At 36.6% G+C, this 21,834-nt stretch overlaps 4 protein-coding genes across 5 annotated transcripts; 3 read left to right on the top strand and 1 right to left on the bottom strand.

Annotated features, from left to right (window-relative positions):
- Window positions 1-785: 785 nt before the first annotated feature.
- kpna1 (karyopherin alpha 1 (importin alpha 5)) lies at window positions 786-20,875 on the bottom strand. Of its 2 annotated transcripts, none has more exons than XM_044105435.1 (14): window positions 20,779-20,875; window positions 6,797-6,930; window positions 6,001-6,114; window positions 5,811-5,910; window positions 5,449-5,543; window positions 5,050-5,181; window positions 4,833-4,921; window positions 4,640-4,739; window positions 4,324-4,487; window positions 3,823-3,901; window positions 3,613-3,738; window positions 3,408-3,535; window positions 2,879-3,054; window positions 786-2,608 (listed from the first exon to the last, which is right to left on the bottom strand). In XM_044105435.1, the coding sequence occupies exons 2-14, from the start codon at window positions 6,920-6,922 to the stop codon at window positions 2,421-2,423; spliced, it is 1,617 nt and encodes a 538-aa protein (XP_043961370.1). In that variant the 5' UTR covers window positions 6,923-6,930; window positions 20,779-20,875; the 3' UTR covers window positions 786-2,420. The 2 variants fall into 2 exon arrangements, with proteins under 2 accessions (XP_043961370.1, XP_043961369.1); XM_044105434.1 differs by lacking the exon at window positions 20,779-20,875 and adding an exon at window positions 8,266-8,413.
- Window positions 9,235-10,710, top strand: nanos2 (nanos homolog 2). Its single transcript, XM_044105438.1, has one exon. The coding sequence runs from the start codon at window positions 9,833-9,835 to the stop codon at window positions 10,313-10,315; it is 483 nt and encodes a 160-aa protein (XP_043961373.1). The 5' UTR covers window positions 9,235-9,832; the 3' UTR covers window positions 10,316-10,710.
- On the top strand, window positions 12,760-16,182 carry LOC122824600. Its single transcript, XM_044105436.1, has 8 exons — window positions 12,760-12,829; window positions 12,927-13,045; window positions 13,268-13,412; window positions 13,504-13,617; window positions 14,427-14,571; window positions 14,653-14,801; window positions 14,897-15,036; window positions 15,749-16,182. The coding sequence occupies exons 2-8, from the start codon at window positions 12,946-12,948 to the stop codon at window positions 15,898-15,900; spliced, it is 945 nt and encodes a 314-aa protein (XP_043961371.1). The 5' UTR covers window positions 12,760-12,829; window positions 12,927-12,945; the 3' UTR covers window positions 15,901-16,182.
- Window positions 17,713-21,169, top strand: LOC122824601. Its single transcript, XM_044105437.1, has 8 exons — window positions 17,713-17,841; window positions 18,088-18,207; window positions 18,362-18,506; window positions 18,632-18,745; window positions 18,848-18,992; window positions 19,867-20,015; window positions 20,095-20,234; window positions 20,801-21,169. Exons 2-8 carry the CDS (start codon window positions 18,108-18,110, stop codon window positions 20,950-20,952), a joined length of 945 nt encoding a protein of 314 aa, XP_043961372.1. The 5' UTR covers window positions 17,713-17,841; window positions 18,088-18,107; the 3' UTR covers window positions 20,953-21,169.
- The last annotated feature ends 665 nt before the right edge of the window (window positions 21,170-21,834 follow it).

Here is a 21,834-nt window from a genome sequence, read left to right as displayed (position 1 = left end):
AAGTTGTTGTCTTTTTCTTTTCTTTTTTTTTTTTACTCCATGAATGTAAACACCTGGTCTCGACTGTATTTTCGCCTAACTTGTGTTTGTACCAAAGCTCACAACTTATGGAGAGTGGAGGAGTTCTCAAGAGTGAGAACTCCTCCACTGAACTTGTACTCAGTGGGACTTTTTGCCAACCAGGCAATTAGCCTCACATTGCAGATCTAATTGTAGAAAAAAAAGCCCAAGCAAATTTAAGGAGTGACCGTTTTCCAAGTGGTTGGAGTTCTCAGAGGAAAAGAGAAATCTGTAGCGGTACCAAGCCTAGAGCTGCAGTGAGGAATTAAATGAAAGGAGAATAAAACATTTCTGACTGTGTAAGTGCTAAATTTACTGTTTTCTTTGTTTATACATACCTGTGTTTAGTTTGAAAATAACAGACAGTGGATCCAGTGTCACTAGGATCTTTATCTAGTTCGTAAGTTGGTTTGATGAAGCCCACCAATAGCTATTATGGCTTGTCTGTTTATAGAAATAAAAGGATCAGTTTAATAAAGTAATTATTCTTCGGATATGTTCTGTTAATTAATGACCTTACCTGGGAGGTTTTACTCACACCGAACATGAATTTTATGATTTCGATGTCAGACTATTTGAGAAAACACGAGATTATACTCTCTCTGTTGCAATTTCAAACATGCATTTATGAGAAAATTACTGAATAAAACCGAAATTAACGTTTTCCACCTCGGCAAAACACACAGTAATCACATGCGGCAATGAAACGGATCCACGTGCCACTGTTCGGAGTTTCTGAAATGACTTTTATGCAAATGGCAGAACAGAACAGATGCACAAACTCAGTACAACAAACAGTAATGAACACAAAGAGCTGGTCATCTCTTGGAGAGATTTTTGACAAAATTAAGCAACATGAGAAGAGTACTTGGTAAACAAACATTCCGTTGTGCTAACTACAATGATCATGAGGATTTTCAAGTTTAATCTGGATGTTTTTTTTTTTTCCTTTTTTCTGTTGATGTTCAGACAAGACTTCCATATATTAGGGATTATGGCACCAACAACTAACGATGCTAACTCCCAATAAAAAAAAAAAAAAAAAAGAAGACCAACCTTGATTCTTCAGTCTGATACATGTCTTGATTTGGCATAATCAAACAGCAAACATTTATCTGGATTCGTGTTAGACTGCTCATAGATTAAAACTGCCAATTCACCAAATGCAGAGTTGTTTTAGCTTTGCTGAGGGGAAAAAAAATCCCTAGTTTTTGACAAGTGTTTGCTGACAATTTCAGTCCACAATCTGCTCGAATTCCCCTTGGGTAGAAGGGTAAACAGTGTAATCTTTGTCATACCAGGAGTGAGGGCCTGGACTCTTTACATCTCGCTTCCTGAGGAGGGAAGAGCCGTATCATCAACCAACTTAAATAGAAAACATAAAGACTACTGTCGATGAATAGGCAAAAGTCCAGAACTAAAGTGCTGCAAATGAAATGAAACAATGGTTTAATAAATGAAAAAAAAATAAAATAAAATAAAATTCCGCTGGCTTGCTGCTGGACAGAACCCAGGGTTATATAGTCTGTTTTGTTTTGTCCAAGTCCAATTGTCTCAGTGCGAGGGAAGACTCCAATTCCCATGGTTCCATGGGGTTTTTTAATCAGATGCGGCAGTTTAAACTCTTGAAGGTGGAGCCAGTGCATGTGGAAAAGTCCCAATACTGGTAAGAAGGAATGATATGAGATTAGGGTGGGAATGCGAGCAATCCACCGCGTAGCGACACAGTCAAGTTTCTAATTGAGTCTGTGTGGATTCTGAGAAAAGTTGAGGAAATTAATCCTCCATTTTTTTTTTTTTTAAGTTAAGTGCCTTTCTTAGTCAGTCCAAGTGATGCACTCAAACATGAGGTCAATGTCTGGGGGTCAGTCCAGTGTTTAGGTTGGCTCTTTCTCTGTGTAGGAGGACAAATTAAGGGGAACCGGGTCAATATTTGTCCATCTTCCAAGTCATTAATGCTTCAGACAAGCAGGGCAGTCCAAATTCTCCCACTGGCTGAGAGAGTGCTTGCCAACCCTATGGCAACAAGGAGAAGGACGTTCTTCTTTCCGATGAGGAGTATGAGAATGGTCTGACAGGAGATGCTGGAGCTCTGGCCAGGAAGTCGGCACAAAACAGAAAAATAAAGTGAACCTCGATGAACTGGCTGACAAGACTTGACCCATGTTGGATGTATGCACAAATATGTGCTTCTTTACTGTTACGTAGTATTATAATGACCAAGATGATGATTGAATCCATCTCTCTGGGAAAGGGGAGGAGCAGGGCTGTTTGTCACTCTGGGTCTTGGCTGTGGGCAGCGACTGAGAGACGTGAGCATAGATGAAGATGAAGCTGGAGCTTGGGGGGGATTTTTAGCATTATAGCTGGAAGCCCTCCATCGGAGCCTCGCACTGCTGGAAGAGGAACTGCTGCTGCTGCAGGTCGACGGCCGGAGCCAGCGAAGGGTCCTCGTCTTCGGTGTTGAAGTAGCGCTCGATCAGGTCGAAGGCTTTCTGGTAGATTTCCTGGTTCTCGTGACCCTGCAGGAACTCCAGTTTGTCCAGGCCTGAGAGGGAACAGAGGAAGATAGAGCTGGAAATGGTTGTCTTTTATTTTACCAGGGAAACGTGAACATCATGGCTTCAGCACATTTTTCTTCTCAAAATTCCAGAGTGAGGTTTCATCAAAATTACAATATATAGCAGATTTAATGGCAAAAAAACAGAAAATGGAAGCTGCAAAAAGAAAGGATGTATGATTGGATGAACAGATTAATAGATGAGGAAATAGATAGAAAACTAGATGGGTGGGTGGATGGACGGACGCACGGACTAACCATAGGCCTCTTCAATGAGAGCACAGTACGGGTTAATGCCTCCTCCTCTCTTGGCCTCCAGTTCTCCCAGCCGCAGGATGTTTTCTAGACCATTTAGAGCCACTTGGACTATTTTGGAATCCATCAGTGTGAGAAGGTCACACAGAGGTTTTATGCAACCAAGTTCCACTAGATGCCTGCAGTGGGCAGTACAGACACAGCAAAAATGAGACTCATCACTTAACCATAGTAAAAGAGGTTGTCTTTGGAATAAGATTTCTGTCAAAACCACTCAAAGCTTAGAAAAATTAACCATACATGAAGTCTTAGGATGAAGTAAAGATGGTTAGATTAAATCTTAAGATATTAAACATAATAAAGAGAACGTTTATGCTATATTTTTGTTATAAGGCTTTCACAGATTTATAAAAAATGCAAAGAATAAAGTTCATGGTCTTAAAGGACACATAACATTTTGTAACAAATCTTCACAAAAATTAACTCAAATTTATGATGCAATGTTTTTTCTTAAACAGCCCTTGAGTTTCACCTTATTTGCTCTGCAGAGCCGCCGGAGGTGGCGTTGGTAATAGCCCACGCTGCCTCCTTCCTTGTGCGAAACTCAGCTACTTGCAGAATGCTGATGAGAGGAGGCATCAGACCCGCATCTATCACCATCTGTGAACAAGGGAAGGAACTCATCAGGTCTTCTAATTACTTTTAAAGTTAAAATAAAAGAGAAAGTGCAAACGCACCTGTATTTGTGCTCGATTCCCTGCAGTGATGTTGGAGATCGTCCAACAAGCTTCCTTCTTAATAGACTCCTTGGGGCTGCTCAGCAGGTGAAGTAAAGACTGCAGTGCTGAACAGTTCAGAATCACCTGAAATTATATAAATTTGACAGAGTCAGAAAATTCAAATTTCTCCAGATACTAATACTCAGTTGAGGTAGATGTTGCCTTTACTTGTGTCTGCAGATCATCTCCAGTGACTATGTTTCCAACGGCTCTCAGTGCAGGAGACACCACCTTATAATCAGAGTGCCTGAAGGAGAGCAGAATCACAGATTGTCATCGTTGTTGTCTATTTTTCAATTTAGTAAAATAAAAAAGTGCACCTTCACAAATTCTAATGTCATTAAAACATTTATTTATTTCCGTCATAGATCAGCTTGTGGCTTCAGGAAGCCCAGGCCTTGTGAATCTCCCAAAACTCTGGAAAGAGTTTACGTTAAAATCCTCTCAATGTTTTATGCATATATTTATTAAGAGGCAGCTGCATTTGTAACAGTACACTCAAATCAGTTGAAATGATGTGCACATGCAAGACTCTGTGACTATTTTATCAAATTATAATAAGTGTGGAATTCTGTTTGTTTGCGTATAGCCCATAAACAAGTCATATTTTCCGTCAGCATATTAGTAAAACGGTCTGCATAGTTTCGCTGTACATGTTTAATGACTTACATCAGCAGTTCGACAAGCCTTCGACAGACTCCTGAGTCGATAACAGCCTGGATCTTGTCATTGGGGCCATCAGAAAGGTAAGAGAGCGCCCAGCATGCATCAGCAAGGATGTCCGTGTCGTTAACAAACAGCAGCCAGGAAAGCACGCTGAGACACGGGGACACCTGAGAGAGAAAACATCGTGTTCAAATCCAGTTAGGAAAAAACTTGTGCAATTAAGATATGAGAGATAACAGGCTTGTGACCTTGAAAGGCAAGCAATGCTGTACCGAGATGTGGGCAGTTGCCATAGTGATGCTTTGTCCTGGCAAATTACCTTAGCAAAGTCTGGAGGTGGGTTCTTTCCTCTGCACAGGTTGGATAGCGCCCACACTGCGTTCCTCATCATTGTTAGACGATTTTGTTTGGCCAATAATCTGCAAAGAGAATTTTACAGATCCAGCTTGTGAAACTGAATTTGAATTGTATGAGTAATATCGAAAAGATAAGGAAACTGAGAAGCTACTTACTGCAGCAGGGAGGGAAGAATGTTACAGTCTATGACGAAGTCTCTGCATTCTGTGCTGTCACCTGCTATGTTTCCCAAGGCCCACACTGCCTGAGGGGAAAAGCAGCCATTTAAGCTCAACTGTAAACGCAACAAAAGTGCTGCAAGTGTGTTTTGAACGGCATAACTGAACTGAGAGAAGTCAACGATGACAAGAAAGTTCAAGAAATCTTTCTTACCTGTTCCTGTACGTCCTCAAAGTCCGAGGCGAGCATCTCTATGAATATGGGCACGGCCCCTGCCTGGATTACAATGCGCGTTTGATGAGATGTACCTGAAGCAATGTTGGTCAAAACCCACGCAGCCTCAAACTAAAACAAAACACAGAATATAAGAGTACAGTAACATTAGGTTTAATGGTAATCCTTAAACATAAGGAAAATATATAGGATGCTAGATAGAAGGAAGGCAAGGTGTTAAGAAATTTTTTTAAGCATAAATGCAAAAGTTCCCAATTAATATATAGCAAACATTTCTACAGCGTTAAGACTTTAAATGTGGAACCTAACCAAACTGAAATTCTATATTTTGGATTTTCCACACCTGTACTGTTGAACAGAATCAGTATGTAAATGTACCTGCAGTGTGCAGTTTTCTCTCCTCTTCAGAAATTCAACAAAACGCTCCACAACCCCTGGAGTAGCAATAACTTCATCAATGGGTGGGTTTGGTTCTGTTTGACAAATACAGAAGAAGAAGGGAAAAGAACAAGTCCAAATTAAATACCGGAGCTGGAGAAGTTTTACCTAAACTTTAATTATAATCACGCATAGGCAGTAGAATTGCTCATAATGACAGATTTTGACAATCCTTGTATTTTGAGCAATATCACTATTTCATAGGTTCAGATCATTTAACGACAAGCAGAACATGCTGTGCTTTAGCGAATAAAGTCCACAGCCATAAGTGATGCACACATAAGTGAAACTTGCAGCTGTACCTTTAGAAAGGAGTTTCCTAAAGCGCTGAGTGCCTATTAGCTGCTGCTCTGGAGAACTGGAGAAGATCATCTGAATCATGTCTTCAGAGATGACCCCACCCTGCAACACAATTTATTTACATCTGGTTTTATCAAAGGGTTGCTTTTTTATTTAAGGAGAACCAGGATGCTTATTTAAATGTTTCCTCACCATGAGTGGGTCCAGGTTGTTTGCCTGTGATTCCAGGTAGCCGCTGTCGGCCATTCCATCATCCTCCAGGGCTCCATCGTCCTCCACAGTGGCAACGTTTCTCCTTTTGAAAAGCTGCAATAGAATTGGAACATGCAAGTATAATTTTTGTCTCATTTACCTTGATGTCACATGAATATGAAGAGCACAAGTAAGAAGATGCATACAGTGCCTTGCACTGCACTTCAACTTGAAGTTGAAATGTTGTTTTAAAGCCTGACTTCATTTTTTCCTACTTGTTTGCTCATCATTATTGGCTAATAAAACTCTCAAAAAACAGCTGTTTTTATGCCGAATTTGATTGCATACAGGGGTTTAATAATTTTGTAAATTCTGAAGGCAATTGACTGAATTTTATTTAAGGATATCAAAGGAAATAGAACTGAATGGAAATACACAAAACACATCCCTTAATTTGTAGAATATTTTGAAAATCATGCATCATTTTTGTTCCATTTTGTAATGTGTAATGGTCTGTGTCAGGATATCACAAGTGCTGCATGATAACAGGAAGAATTTTATTGTAACACTGATGAAAGCTATTATGTTCATTATTCATTTGTCAACACAAAAATATCCAACCAGTCTGTGAGTTTTAGCCTTTCAAGCACTATATATATATATATATATATATATATATATATATATATATATATGCATACATACATGATGTATCAGTCACTTATAATTACAATATAGCAAGTACTGTACATCAGCTGTGTTACTTCAGTTTGATTTTACACCATGAATTACTTACTTGTTCATCCTTCTTCTGTTTGCGGAGCTGCAGACCTTCCTCTTCCCTCCTCCTCCTCATCTCATCTGTGTTGAGAGACTTGTTCTTGTAGCTCTTGAGTCTTGCATTGTCCTTACCCTGACTCATGGTGCACCCTGAGAAAATACAAGCATCTATTATTAGCAAAGGATTCTCAAAATCATTTCCACTACTGTTCCAAAGGCCCCATACACAAATTTATTGTAATCTCGCCTTTTGCAGTTTTGTGTACAACTTCTTGAGTATGAAATGGAGCAGCCTGCAGCTTCACTCCAGCAAAATCTAAATTGATACATTATGGTTCAAATACAGTGCTACAAAATGGTACATTTAAAGGACAAAACTGAAAGAAAAGGAACAAAATGGCAACATGTGTTTACAAAAATGGCAAAGATGCAAACTCAAAGTCATCTTGCACATGTAACATCTCATAATTCATAATTGTAAATTATATACATTCCAGTATACAGATTTAGCTGGACAATTCATATTTAATTAAACTATAAGCACAGTTAAGCTCAAAATTATTCATACCCATTTGGGAATAAGATTTAAAGTTATTTTTGTATAACCAAGACTTTTGTTAAAATTTTAAGACGCAGATTGTTGATTATTAAAAAATAATCAATGTACAAGGAGTATCACTTTTGATTAAAAAAAACAAATACATTTTAACAAAAGAAAGGAACATTGAAAAACTGTTAAACCATCATGAAAAAGCCTTTATTGGTAGAAGTCAAATGCTTCTTATGATTTCTGAATTTGTTCTTCACAAATGTGTTTGATCCTTCAGCTTTTGCAATGAGCTTCGCGTCTTTGAAGCTAGAAGGCCACCTTACCATCACCCTAATCTTTCGCTCCTGTCAAATTTTGTTTATCTTAACAGCTGGATCAGAGCCCTTCATAAAAACATGCCTACATCAGTACTTACATGCATGCTCCGAGATGAGCTAATGTGACAGCTGTCAGTATTAGCAGAGGAGTCGATACAGCAACCTCAGCTGCTTTTAATTTTAAACAGTTAAGAAGTAGATCATTCCCCTAAACAAACATTGCCTAACAACTCACAGCATTTCAAGATACACTGCTAGCAGCAGGATTAGCTTTTTATGGCTTTACACAGCCTAATTATCAGCAAACCAAACTTAATTTGGTATCCTAAGCATGTCCTTTACATATTAACGCATATTAAAAAGCACCGGTATAAGGTAGAATGATGGCCCCAATCGGTCAAGTTGGTTATGTCACAGCCAGTGTTGGCCGCGCTCAACACCCCAAGCTAACAGTCGAACAGCGGCTAACTGGACGTTAGCTTAGCGCAAAACCCACCTCAGCACACTGGACAACCAAATATTTACAAACGCTTTTGACTGGAATTAAACTATTTTCTCCAAATTAATTAGTGGAAAACACTATGAATCTCAAAATGAAGATAGTTGTAATATTCTGACCTGTCAGATTGGGCTCGTAATCCCCTGTATTCGCTAGGCCACCGTCGAACTGCTGTCGCCGGTATGTCAACCAATGCGCATGCGCAATACTGAGACTTCGCTTACGCACAATAGCTCCGCCCACAAGATGCGTTTTACTTCATAAACAAAGCGGTTGTCTATTTCTACAGTCAAACCACTGTCCTAAAAATAATAAAACGTGTTTCATACAGTTTCAGAGTTTGCATCTCTAGACATTTAGCTATTTTTCTATTAATATTTTACTTATAAGTTGGTTTTTCAAGAATTTAAAGAACGCTTTTAACTTCAAAGCAAGTGGCATCTACAGGTCCGCCCTCTGATAGCGTGAAGCCTGACTGTGCAGGTGTCACTTTTAAATGTTCTATATTTTTGAAGTGGATTAGACGAGACACGTCGGCGCCGATGGCCATCTTATGGCTTGAGATGAATCATGGGTCACCTGTGCAGCCACACACGCGCACATTAAGTATTCAGTAAGTTTCAGTGACATTCTGTTTTCATTTTTTTTTTCTTTTCTTATATTTAGGTGTGAATCTAATCCCAAATTCACACCTTGAACCTACAGAGTTGAGGTACTCCAAAATAGAGGTGATTACACAATGTTACATCTTGAAAATCACAAACTGCAAAAATAAAAAATATAATATAATATAATATAATATAATATAATATAATATAATATAATATAATATAATATAATATAATTATTTATATTTAATATATTTCGAATCACACTTTTCTCTTTTTTAATACTTATTAGAAAAAGTATTATGTGGTATTGCTCATAATAATATGAACAATACAACATGAAAATCAAATAGGCTATATGTATAATAAATAAATAACACTGTTGAGCATTAATCTGGCAGTTCTTCTAAAAACAGGTCTTTTAAAGCAAAATTGACATTGTAAGCATATATTAATAAAAACAACTTAAGCGGTAATATATGTAAATAAATACATAAGTTTTGAATGTTAAATAAATGTTCTCCTCATTCTTACCCCTATTTGGGCAATCATTTAAAACATAATCGTTCAGGCTTTCAACATTTAAAGGCCTATTTGTCTACAAAGAGCAGCGATCTTCTATCGGGATTGATGATCATTTGACCCAAGACCTCCAAAACAACTTTCAAATGCAAAGTTTGAAAAGAACATTTGATATGATGATTCATAGATTATTTTGATTGAGAGCCTCATAATATTTTTCATACAATAATTGAATCGGACTTATTGTTAATCATAGTACATATATTAAAATGTATCAAGCCTTATTCAGATACGATCGAGTTTAATTAGATAGGTTGACTTATTGGACATAGTCTGTTACATCTTCCATAGTGACACGTGAAAACAATAAAAATATCGCTTCTCTTCAAAAAGAAGAGTTTAAGATGAAAGGTGACCCCGTCAAATTGCTTAATTAAACACCTGCCAGCCATCACAGTACGTAAACATTGTCGCACTCTGAAGCTATATGTCCACGCGTCTATAAGTATGCCATAACGCGATCAAAGTCAAACTCAGACAATCCTGTTTTTCGAAAATGACCACAACGCAAACAAGAGTGGACTTCCAGAGCTTCGACATGTGGCACGACTACATGAACCTGAACACGCTCCTGGGGAGCGACCGGCGTCCGGTGGAGCTTGGAGACACACATGAGCCCACAAATGAGCCTGTCCAGCAGATGTACAACATCCAGACTTTACTCGATGGGAAGAAAAGGAAAAAATCCTCAGAGACTAGATCAATCAGCAGCAGCAGCAGTCTGTCGGACACGAGCAGCTGCAGCAGGACCTCGGCGGACCTCTGCCGCTTCTGCAGGCAGAACGGGGAATCTCCTCGGGTGTATCGGTCCCACGCACTTAGATCGGACGACGGGAAGGTAACCTGCCCCATCCTGTGGAGTTACACCTGCCCCATCTGCGGGGCCAGCGGGGACCACGCTCACACACGCAGGTACTGTCCGCAGGAAAAAAAGCGGATGGAGACAGAGACGGAGCTACAGGTTTTCAAGTTCTGGTAACTTGACAGACTCAGATGACAATAACACAAAAACTGTACATAATTACAAAAAGAAAAAAGAAAAAAAAAATGTTCTGGACATGTGTTCAGTTTTACCCCCAAAAGCTGAGAAAGACTTTGTTGTAACGATCAAAAATGATTTTCTTGAAGCTTGTTTATGTTTTATGTCAAAATATGTTTGAGTCCGAGTCTGCTGCAGGCAGTTTGATCAACAGAGTTCAGCCTGCCACTGTAAAAAAACAAACAAACAAAAAAACAAAACTGTTAATTAAAAAAAAGCTTCAGTTATGCACGAGGATGACTGATATGGAAATAGTTCACGTGCCAAACGGTTTATTTTGTGTTTGTTTACTAACAGCGATGGACACACGCGACTTGTTCTGAAAGCTCTATCAAAACAAAATAAACAGTTTCCCGAAGAGTAACTTTTGTGAATGCGCTTTATTTGTGTGCAAAAACATATGTGTCACTGTGTGCATAGTTTTGTAACATTCTTACTTAATCATTCATCGCATGGTGTCCGCTTTAAAAGTTGGTGTTAGAAGGGGTAGTAAACTTTTATAGTTTTATAATTCCTGTTCTGCGATTTCATAAGATCAAATCGAAACTCGTTTTCGTAACTAAATGCAATGAACTAGTCCTCTGTTTTATAAACTCTTTATCAGATGACCCTAGTATAGAGTTGTAGTAACTAGGATGTAATGCTTTTAATAAAAATGGCTGAATTATGGCAATATAATAGACAGGGTGGATTGTGTGTAGTATTAGTATTAAGTAAATGCACAGATAGATAAATGTAGTTTTCAAATAGTATAAATTAAAGTAATTAAAAAATGAATGGCTCAATTAAATTCTTCACTGAGCAACATATTAAACTAAATGCATTTTTGTGAAAAACTAACAGATGTATATACAGTACAGACCAAAAGTTTGAATTCTAACTGAATTCAATTAGAAAGTGTGTCCAAACTTTTGGTCTGTAGTGTATATGTTTGTGTGTTTATAGTTAAGATATTTAATTAGCTGTGAATACTGTATTTAAGCAACTCTGTCTGTTTTCTCACTCCTACAATCTCCTCATGTTCTGAGCATCCAACAGAAAACAAATTTAAACCTTTGTCTCTTAAAGGTTTCCATTTAACACATGACTTTATTCTACATTGTACATCATAAGAATGTATGGGGAATTTTTGGTTTTTCTTTTTTTTTCTTTTTTTTTTTTTAATTATTATTATTATTCAAAGGTGAGACCAGAAATCCTGGCTGGATTATAAATATAAATTTGCTTTTGATTGGAGAGAAACAGCAATGGTTAGAAACAACGGAGCCAGAAAGTGAGACTTTAAAAAAGCAATCAAAAAAATAATATTTCTAATAACAAATGACAGTTTTCACCAGTTTTTTCATAGAATAACTACAATTTCCACAACAGAATGATACTAGAAGTACTATTTGTTCAGATCTATTTGTTTTGTGAGTAGGTTGGAAATGATGTGCATGTCTTTTAACATCATTTTCAACAGATATCAATACCCCATAGAATAAAGCACATAGATTTTCCTTTTGGAAAAGTTGTGGTTTTCTTTTATTTTAGAACTCCAAAATAGAAACATAATGGTATAGAAACATAATGGTGGTTCCATAAAATTACTTCATATTTCCCAGCAATAACAGTTAAAAAATAATAAGTTATTTAAATTTTTTTTTTGTAAAGGTCATATGCTGTAACATTTGTGACTAAATGAGTTTTGTTCACCTGGACTCTTTGTGTTGTAAAAGTTGCAGATCCCTGATGTAAACAAACAAACAGACATAAAAAGCATAACTTAATTAATTTCCCAGATAATAACTCAAAATGAACTAATGTTTGCGTGAAAAAAGAAAGCTACAAATTTTGATTGCATCAGCATTCTTTAAAGACTACTGGAGGTTTTGCTCAATGCAAATGTGTTTTTGGTATTTCAGCAAAACAAGTACCAAAAATAAAGTTTTTGAAATTTTTTTTTTACATAATTCGAGTCATTCAAGTTTACTAATAAGACACACCGTCAGCTTTTTTTCAGGACCATGATGCATTTTGTTCAGTTCAACATTTTATAACTCTGAAGATCAGGTGGATTAAAGTCGCTCCCTGGCCAATCCTAACAGAGTAACGCAGGGGTTAGGTAAGAAAGCTTACATGAATGTATGAATGGGTCATAAACACCTTGTTATCCAACACAGTGAAGGGGTTAAAGTCTCAGTCTTTATGCGTTCAGAATTACTAAAGAGAGTCATCAACAGGAGTCAGCTCAGGTGACACCTTGTTTTTTCATTCTTTCAAGTTTTTTTTATCTGCATTGATGTAAAAAAAGTGTCTGGTGTCGCATGCTTCAAACAAGTACACGTGCAGAAGAGTCTAGTAAACTCAACGTTATAAAAGTCCTGCTATTACACAACGAGACCTTTTAAATGCAGTGAAGACACTCGTTTTGCACCACACTGTGGAGAACTCTTACTCAGTAGCAAATAAGCGGTAGGTTTCTGCTAATGATACAGATTGTCTGACGTGGCACCAACATCATTTCTCTCTTGTTTTTTTAGATTGGTTGACAAATCTTTCTTGCTCTCAGATAAGTTGAAGCATCAAGAATGGCGAAGCACAACCTCGGTCTTCTGGTTGCCATGGCGCTGTCATTGATCATCTTCATCATCACCATGGTGTTCTCTGCGCTGGCAGCAGCTGGAGGCTGTGAGTTTGAATTTAAAGATTTCATTTAAGTTATTTAATTGTTTGTAATATCAATGACATAAAAAAACTATTCTTTTCCAAATTACATTGGTTATATCTTTTTTTTTTTTAAATGGAAAAAGTTGAAAAAAGGCTAATTCTATTGTTTTTGTTTCATTGTTTCTATTTTTACCCTTTAAGCTGATTTTCCGTTTATATCTTTTTTTCTTGTTTACTGTACAGCCCCGTTTTTATACGACACCAGCAACATTTCTGCTCAGTTTGTCATCCAGCTCACACCATCAGGTTGGACCTTCACCATCTGGACGATCATTTACTTGTTTCTGGCTCTGGTGATGGTGTACGTGCTCTCTGGCATCTTCAGAAAGTAAGCGAAAAAGCTCAAATTGAGGTTTTTGGCTTAAGGTAGACATTGAATTACAATATTGACTTTGGTGGTGTGTAAATATTCTCTGCAGGAACGCCTATGGCTATGTCTACTGCAGCCCTCCTGTTCTACCGTACGGCTTTTTTGCGTTTTGGTGCTTGAATCTGGTTCTCAACGTCTCATGGTTGTTCCTGTGGGACAGAATGTAAGATGGAAATATTTTCATATCAGCATAATCCGTTCTTTCTCCATTTGTAGGTAGTTTGTCTTGAGAAAGATTATTTAAGACATTACAATAACGTTAAGCGCCATGTTTATTGCATTCGGTGCACTCAATGTTTCAAAATCAAAGCTATTGTGCATTACTGGCACATCAAATGGATTTGTAGGATACTTTAGTTTTTGTCAGGAAGAAGAGGCTGTATTTTGTTTTCACAAAACACTGAAATAGTCCTCATTAGCCATTTGTATAATGAAAATGATGCATATTTAAAAATATGCAAGGTCTGGTTCTTTTGGATTGCTCTTTGTTGCTTGTATTTTTTATTTATTTAAAAATAACAATTAAAGTAACTTAAATACAATTTTGTTGGTAAATTAAATTGTCTAAATCACCATGTTAACATGTTAATACCATGTCTAAAATAACTATATCTGGAAATCAGTATTTTTTTTCATCTGATACATTGTCATATCCAACTCTGGAAACCATATGTCCTTTACAAACAGACATTTGCACGTACTACTTCTTTGCAGTTGTACACACTACAAATGATTTAACTACTTATCAAAGGTTTCCAAAAATTCTTCATGAGAGTGTTTTATTTATTGTATCCATGAGTTTGCAGACTGAAAGCGCTGGATTAGGGACAGAATGTTTCATTATGCAGCCCACTGATAAAGCTGACCTTTGCTAAGGAGATAAGAAGTAGAATGTGCAAATTACAAAACAGTTTTAAATGTGAAGTTTGGTTGTAAACTGTGTTTTTATTCTAAGTGTAAATTCTTTTAAAGGTTCATGCCTGCTGCGCTTGCTTTCCTCATCCTAATCACACTGACAAACTATGGTGTGATATTCTTCTCCTGCTACGGCCTGAGCCAATATGGAGCCTGGCTCAACAAATACCACAAAGTAGACCTGTGGCTCCACAGAGTATTGGTTAGTTTTTCAGCTTAACTTTTACCTGTTCAACTGCCTTCTCAGCTTCTGTCTTAATATTTTCTTTTGTCTGTACAACAGATTCAGAATGGGGTCGCCATATATGCCACATGGACAACCATAGCTTCTCTTGTTAACTTGACCATTGTGTTAGAGTATGACGCCAAAGTATCCAGCACAGAGGCTGCCACGGTTTCCCTTTCACTTTTGACCGTAGTGGTGGCTGCATGGTGTGTATAAGTTGGAAAAAAAAAAAAATATTTGTTTTATTTTACAGACAAACAAACAACATGGACATAATGTCTTGGCTCTTTGGCTGTCTCAGGTTCCTCCTGGAAAACTTTGTCCTCGACAAACACGTCAGGTTCATTCTCTCCATCTACCCGGTTGTGATCTGGGCGCTGACAGGCGTCTTTACGGAAAACTACAACGCTGCTGATCCCACTCGCAATAACGTCTTCATTGGTAAGAAAAAACTATGCTTACCTCAGTCAACAACATTGCAATAACTTTCAGTTTATTTCCAGAACACATGTATTTATGATATTGTAAAGAGAGCATACAATTTCTTTTAATTTCAAGGTTTCATGATTTATTACATAATAAGTGCAAATCATCTGATCTTAAACAAATCTTGAAAGTTAGATATAGGTTTATAAAAATAATGCAGCTTTAAAACAAAAATCTTTATTTCAAGTATCAAGCACAGCATAGGATAATGATTTGGGCTGACGGACTTGATCAAGTCATACAAAATAGCACATCAACACAATTCAAAATCATACCTGTTATTAATCAATGTAGATCCTTCAAAGTGTGACAAACAACAGAAAAAACTCCTCCACAAAAAGTCAACAGCTGCACACTGTCTTGCTCAAACAAATCTTCTGCATTATAACTACAAATTGAAATAAATTAAATTGGGAAGCGGAAAGTATTTTTGGCTTTAAATCTTTTTTAAAGTGAAAATTCAAAAGGTTTGACATGCATTTGGTCTTTCAGCCAGCCTAAGTTAAGTTTATAGAACCACCTTTCACTGAAATTGAAGCTATGATCCTGGCTTTGCACATTTACTGAAACTGGCTAATATTCTAAATGCTCAGACTCATTTAAGATAGATGAGAAGCATTTTTTAATGTTTTTAGTAATATGATAAGTTACTTTTCCTCCAACACAGCTGCACTGTTGGGCACTGCCTGTTTCCTGTTTGTTGCACGGATACTTCTGGTCACCTGGAGGCAAATCAAAAAACCGCTCTACAAAGACGTAAACCCTGATGACATGTCGCCAATGGAGATTGCAGAGAAGCAGAAAAAGATGTTTAGATGAGCGTCTTGATTGCGTATGTGTGTGTAATTGAGGCGTTTATTTTATGTCTGACTTTATCTTGCGACCTCTGTAAAATATTTCTGAAAATCCATTGCATCTGTTTAAAATGATAAGCGTGTCCTTGAAAAGATGGCTGACTCATCATAAAGCTCTTATGAACATACATGATAACACCTGTCAACATGCTGAGGTCCCTGAGAGATTAGATATGGGTGTGCGATTTTTATTTCGCATGTGCTTTGTCCTTATGTTATTGTTTGCTTTTTGTTAATATATTATGACTTTTGGGTTGTCTAGTTTTTACATTATGAAAATAAAGACTATTTTTAATCAATTTATACTAGATATGCCTGGATTATTTTTGCAGTGTCAATGTTAGAACCAGAATTTCATCACTTATCCTTGAAGGAAAATTATATAATACAAGAGAACACATTCAAGACATTAAATACATTAACAAAACAGTCTGAATTTTTTTTTCTATGTATTAATGAAGTATTTAGTGTTCTTTACTGAATTCACTATAACAACAAATACAAACATAAGATTAATTGCATTAATCAAAACAAACCAAATAAATTTTCCCTAATTTTTCTGCGCAACAAATATTGAATTGAGAGAGCTTTTCTCTTAAATTTTCAACAGATTAAAGAATATCAAGTGGATAAATCAATAAATACACATTGCAGGTAAAAATACAACATAGGTGCAATCATACTAATTACATAATCTTTAAAAACAGTTCAGCAATTAAACAACTTGATGATTAAAACTGAGTAGAAGTCTGTTAATCCTAATCTTACTGAAGATTAGGTCAATGAATATTTGTCAATTAAATATGCTTATTTAAATATTAAATAAGCTTCAATCTGTGATGAAAACCAGGTTTTATTCTTTTGCTACTTCTCTGAAAGTTAAACTGGAAAGTAACTGAGAGTAATATGAGTTTCAATCAGAGTTAAAAAGTATCATTACAAGAAAATATTTGAATTAAATTGGTATCACGACGATAATAGAGGAGAACATTCTTTACAACTCAGTGATTCAAATCTCCCATATGTTTTTATCTGCTCTGTAATCTTCTTACTATGAATTATTACACCATATACGGGTGGGAGTGTCACCGCCTTGCAGGAGTCTGTTCCATTTGGAGGGAAGGTTTATGAAACGAACATTATCAAATAAGATGATTTTGCGCTGAGTTGCCGTGACCTCCACATCTACCAGAAGTTGCTACTCTTCACCTATGTTGAAATTAAAGCGACAGAAATAAGCAAAAACATTTATAGCAGAGAGCATATAAATAAATGAATATACACATTTAAGAGCTTAGGAGCCAACATTTAAACACTTCAGCTGATTATAGGTTGGTATGAGAATAGAATCCTTTCCACTTCTGAGCCTCTCTGATCTCATATGTGTGCTACTTCCGTAGTTTTTTGTAGATTTATGTGTATATAGGTTTCTCAGAATACTAAGCCAAAAGTTCAAGAAATCCTTTATCGAAAGGTATATTTGTCAAAACATTCCTTGCAGTAAGCGCGGCAACAGTGCACACACCACAGCTGATATAAGAAGGAATGACTTATTTGTTAAATGACATCATCTGATATAACAAAAACTACAAGAACAGTTTCAAATATCCGTTTGCTTGGTCTGTCTGTTAATCATAAACCAAAGATTAATAATAAAAAAAAGCACCATAATTTTAATAAAGGAGGAATTTGCTATATATATGCGCATCATCTAAAAATAACTGGACCCTCTGTACCAAGCGGAAAGTGCCTGTAAGCTAAGTGCACGTGACCCTCAGGTGGGTCATAAACGTTTCTCTTACCTAACTTTAAACTTCTATATAACAGGCCGATCCCCCTCGGTGCTATGCATTTACTCATTCTCTTCACACCAGTGACTTAGTGGACATCAGAAGGAGCAAACAAGGTACGCTACAGCCTATGTATGTGTGGACTTTGTTTTCTGTCACGTTGCCAGTTTTTTATTGACTTGCATAAAATGGAGCTGACATCACAACACGTGAATGTATATGTAACGTTATACAAGTTGTTTCACAGCCTAAATGTAAATCTTTGTATATTATCAAAATTGTAAAAAAAAAAAAGGACTAGTGTTTTTTTTCTAACACTGTTTTCATACTTAAAAACTGTATTTTTCTCAATTTGTCAATAGTGTAATTGCAGCAGACCACAATGGGAAAGCACAACTATGGGCGACTTGCTGCCATAATAATATCTGTTGCCGTCTATGCAGTAAGTCTGGTGTTCAACGGGCTTTCTGTGGTTGGAGTTGGTGAGTTGAATTATATGTTCTATCTCTTCTGTTAAGATTCTTTTCTCTGTAAGTCTTAAATTCTCACTTCAGGATAATAAACACAAATATCAGTTCAACATGGACGTTTCTCTTGAGTTTGAATCAGCAGTTGCATCTTACCTCTCTTATTTAGGTCCCTATACTACGACTACAAGCAATGTGTCGGCTGTGTACGACACAGAGCTCACTCCTTCGGGGTGGACCTTCAACATCTGGACCGTCATCTACATCTGGCTGTCTGCAATGATTGTTTACATTGTTTCTGGTCTTTGCAGAAGGTAGCAGGAACATTCTGTGTTTATTTTTGCTTTTAAAGATGAAGTAATGAGTTTAAACAATGGCTCTGCAATGCTAATGAAAGTAAAAGTGATATAAAGACCGTCCCATTTGTTTTGTTCTGCAGGAATGGTTATGGATATATCTACTGCAGCCCCGCAGTGTTGCCCTATGGATTCTTCATCAGCTGGTGTCTCAATCAAGGATTCAACATTTCTTGGCTTCTTGTTTGGGACAGAGGGTATGAGCCTTCTCTAAAAGCTTCAGCTTGTTTTTGTAACAATCTCAACTAAGTCACAAAGCAAGCTGTTTGAGTGTTTAAATTTGTGTTTTCTGTTTTAAGACTGATGATTCCTGCGCTCATTTTCCTCATCCTGCTTATCTGTACAAACTACTCCATGGTTGGCTTTATCTGTCACGGGCTTCACGTTTACGGACCCTGGCTCAACAAGTACAGCAAAGTAGATCTGTGGCTCATTCGCATGTTGGTAAGTGCTGAAACAGCCAGCCCAAGAAACAAGCAAACTAAGCAGGTGTTTAAGGTTCCAAATAGAGCTACAGTATCACTGAAATAAGGTTTGATATTCAAGAAACACACAAAATGAAAGAAGCATTATGTTTGACATTACTCTTCAGCTAAGTAACAAAACCTACAAATGCAGCCTCTGCTAAATTAGCTTAAACATAAGCTGGGAAATTAAATAAAAAAAGAGTTAAATAATAAAATAATTCATTACATTTCCTGTTTAGGAAGATTAGCATTAGCTTAATTCCAAAAAATTGAGTAAAATTTTTATTCTAGAGTTTCTTTCAACAATCTACAGTTCAGAAGTTTACTTACATTTCTATCTGGCATCTTACTCACGTTAGTGATTATCAGAACATGATTCACATAACTGTGGGTGATGACCCTCGATTACCAGGCAGTATCGCCATGACTTTGGTTGATACAAATATGCTGCACCAAAACAAGCATAGCTCTGCATCACTGAAGCTTTTTCTTAGGCAGGTCATTCTGCTTTTTCTATTGTTTGAGGCTTTTGAAAATCTGACCTAAAGGTGAACCAGACTTGTGCAATTTTTTTTTAAGTCATAGCAATCAGTGTATGAAAGCTACAAAATCTGGAAAAATGTAATGTACTATATTATTTGTGACTGAAAAACAGTCAAGCAATAGTTATAAATAATATCAGCTGAGCTGCAGTCAACAATGGCAATTAGAGGGTGCCAAAAATGTCAATTTATTAACGGCCCAAACCAAGCCTGGGTAGGCATGATTGCATTTTATTTTACAGAAATAAATAAAAGAAACAAGGCAAAAAAACCCTTACATTTTCAAACTCATTAAATCTTTACCCGCAGGTTCTCAATGGTGTGATGATATACACGACATGGACCACCATTGCAACGCTCCTCAACCTGACTATTGTGCTGAAGTATGAGGCCAACATGTCCACAGCAGACTCTGCCACCCTATCATACTCTCTGTTGTCTGTGGTGCTGCTTGGGTGGTGAGTGGTATTTCATTGAATAATGTACATCTTGGGAAGAAAAATTGTAACATAAGCTTCATAATCAATGCCTTTGCAGGTTCGTTGTGGAAAACTTTGTTCTGGACAAACATTTGCGGTATGTTTTCATTCCTTACATTGTTGTGATCTGGGCTCTGTCTGGAAACATGGACAAGAATTATGACGCCACCTCACCCAGCCGCAATGGCATCTTCATTGGTAAGAAAAATGGAACTCTTATATGTTTTATATGTAAGTAATATAAGAATGTCAGTAATACTAAATTACCTAAAGCAAATGTGGTATAAGAAATATTTTTTTAGACTACCAGTTTTTGAAATGGGCCAGGAACAGCTACCAAGAATACTATACCAAGGGGAAAAGGAGGAGTGGAGAAGGGAGAGAAAAAGAGAAGGAATAAGGTGCAGGGGGGATGGGTAGGCAACCAGAAAGAAAAATAAACTTATCAGTTAGTTTCATCCTGATTATGTTTTCGTTTGCCTCTGCCGTCAGTAAGCAGACGCCCCCTCCCCGCTTTTGTGTTGAGTAACCACCCCCTACTTGCTGCTGAGAATGAGGACACTATGTCCTTTGAGAGGGACTGTCCAGTGTTTTTTCCCACCACAGAATCTCTCACTTCACAAAAGCTAAATATAAACCTAGAACAAAACACACTGAATGAGCTAAGGCAAAATCTAAGTGAAGAAACAACAAAGAAGTAATCAAAACAGAAACCAAAATGATTCCCAAAGTTGAACACTACCTAACAGATTGCCTTCTTGCAGCTGTCCTGCTGGCTGTATCCTGTGTGCTGTTTGCCATCCGGATTGTTTTAGTAGTTTGGAGACACATCAAGCACCCACTGTATGAAGACGCAGGTCCCAAAGCCTTGGAGGTGTCCGAAATAGCTGAGAAGCAGAAAAAAATATTTCGTTGAGAACTTTTGTGTATAGCAAGCAAACAAAGCTGCCTTTTCTATTTAAACTACATATTTTTGTGTATATTCTTACACATTAACTTTCACTGCAGTATAATTTTGCTACTATGCTTTTGACTGCCTGATCTATAAAACTCTTATGGTTGTTGCCTCAAATTTAGATAAGACTTTTTTAGAAATACTGTGATTACATTATAAATACAGCAGTTCAAATCAGAAATGGGTTGTAATTAAATTTCTTTTTAACATTTGTATATTTAAATATATATATTTTTTCTGTATTGCTTTTTGTTTTGTGTTTAAATAAAACCTATTTTTCAAACCCAGGTGTTATTATCTTTGCACATTTACATTGTTTCATACTTTAAATATTTTGTTGAGAGAATTTAAATTGAAGTGTAAAAAAAGGAATCTCAACAAAAATTAAATGTAATTGCTTTGTGCTTTTAGGTCAATTAACATAATTTCAGGAGTTTTATGGTATATTACATAGTTTTCAATGCAGAACTAAACTCCTGGAATAAAAGATTTTTGTTGTTTTAATTCCCAGTGGCATGGGAATTAAAACATCTTTTATTATTATATTAATTAAGTCATTGCTAAAATAAAAAGGCTAAATCTTTTATTTTGTAGGTCTTTGGCAAATTTTGGAAGATAATCATAAAATGAAACATATTCAGATTCTGGGAATTATTAGACCTTAAAGCCAATAAAAATGACAACCGGAAGTAAATAATACATGCAAACTGTTGCTTTTTATTTACACTTTTCTGCACAACTAATTTTTTTAGTCATTTATTCAATGATACGAACACGCAAAGTGCAAGGGATTTTAGATATTCATATCTAAAATTCACATCAGGAACAATAAAACATACATCA

The sequence above is a fragment of the Gambusia affinis genome, linkage group LG21 (genome assembly GCF_019740435.1).
Source record: "Gambusia affinis linkage group LG21, SWU_Gaff_1.0, whole genome shotgun sequence".
NCBI lineage: Eukaryota > Metazoa > Chordata > Actinopteri > Cyprinodontiformes > Poeciliidae > Gambusia > Gambusia affinis.
The sequence above is the reverse complement of the archived record's forward strand: the minus strand, read 5'-3'. Positions and strand labels throughout refer to the sequence as shown.

Bases quoted from the DNA above. Each gene is read 5' to 3' on its own strand.
- kpna1 (XM_044105435.1), bottom strand. From the start codon at position 6,922: ATGAGTCAGGGTAAGGACAATGCAAGACTCAAGAGCTACAAGAACAAG. The intron at 3,055-3,407 runs GTGAAACTCAAG...TGCCCACTGCAG, and splicing joins GGCTCTGCAGAGCAAATAAG to GCATCTAGTGGAACTTGGTT. The intron at 2,609-2,878 runs GTTAGTCCGTGC...GTTCCCTCTCAG, and splicing joins TCTCATTGAAGAGGCCTATG to GCCTGGACAAACTGGAGTTC.
- nanos2 (XM_044105438.1), top strand. From the start codon at position 9,833: ATGACCACAACGCAAACAAGAGTGGACTTCCAGAGCTTCGACATGTGG.
- LOC122824600 (XM_044105436.1), top strand. From the start codon at position 12,946: ATGGCGAAGCACAACCTCGGTCTTCTGGTTGCCATGGCGCTGTCATTG. The intron at 13,413-13,503 runs GTAAGCGAAAAA...TATTCTCTGCAG, and splicing joins CTCTCTGGCATCTTCAGAAA to GAACGCCTATGGCTATGTCT. The intron at 14,572-14,652 runs GTTAGTTTTTCA...TCTGTACAACAG, and splicing joins TGTGGCTCCACAGAGTATTG to ATTCAGAATGGGGTCGCCAT.
- LOC122824601 (XM_044105437.1), top strand. From the start codon at position 18,108: ATGGGAAAGCACAACTATGGGCGACTTGCTGCCATAATAATATCTGTT. The intron at 18,208-18,361 runs GTGAGTTGAATT...TCTCTTATTTAG, and splicing joins GCTTTCTGTGGTTGGAGTTG to GTCCCTATACTACGACTACA. The intron at 18,993-19,866 runs GTAAGTGCTGAA...CTTTACCCGCAG, and splicing joins TGTGGCTCATTCGCATGTTG to GTTCTCAATGGTGTGATGAT.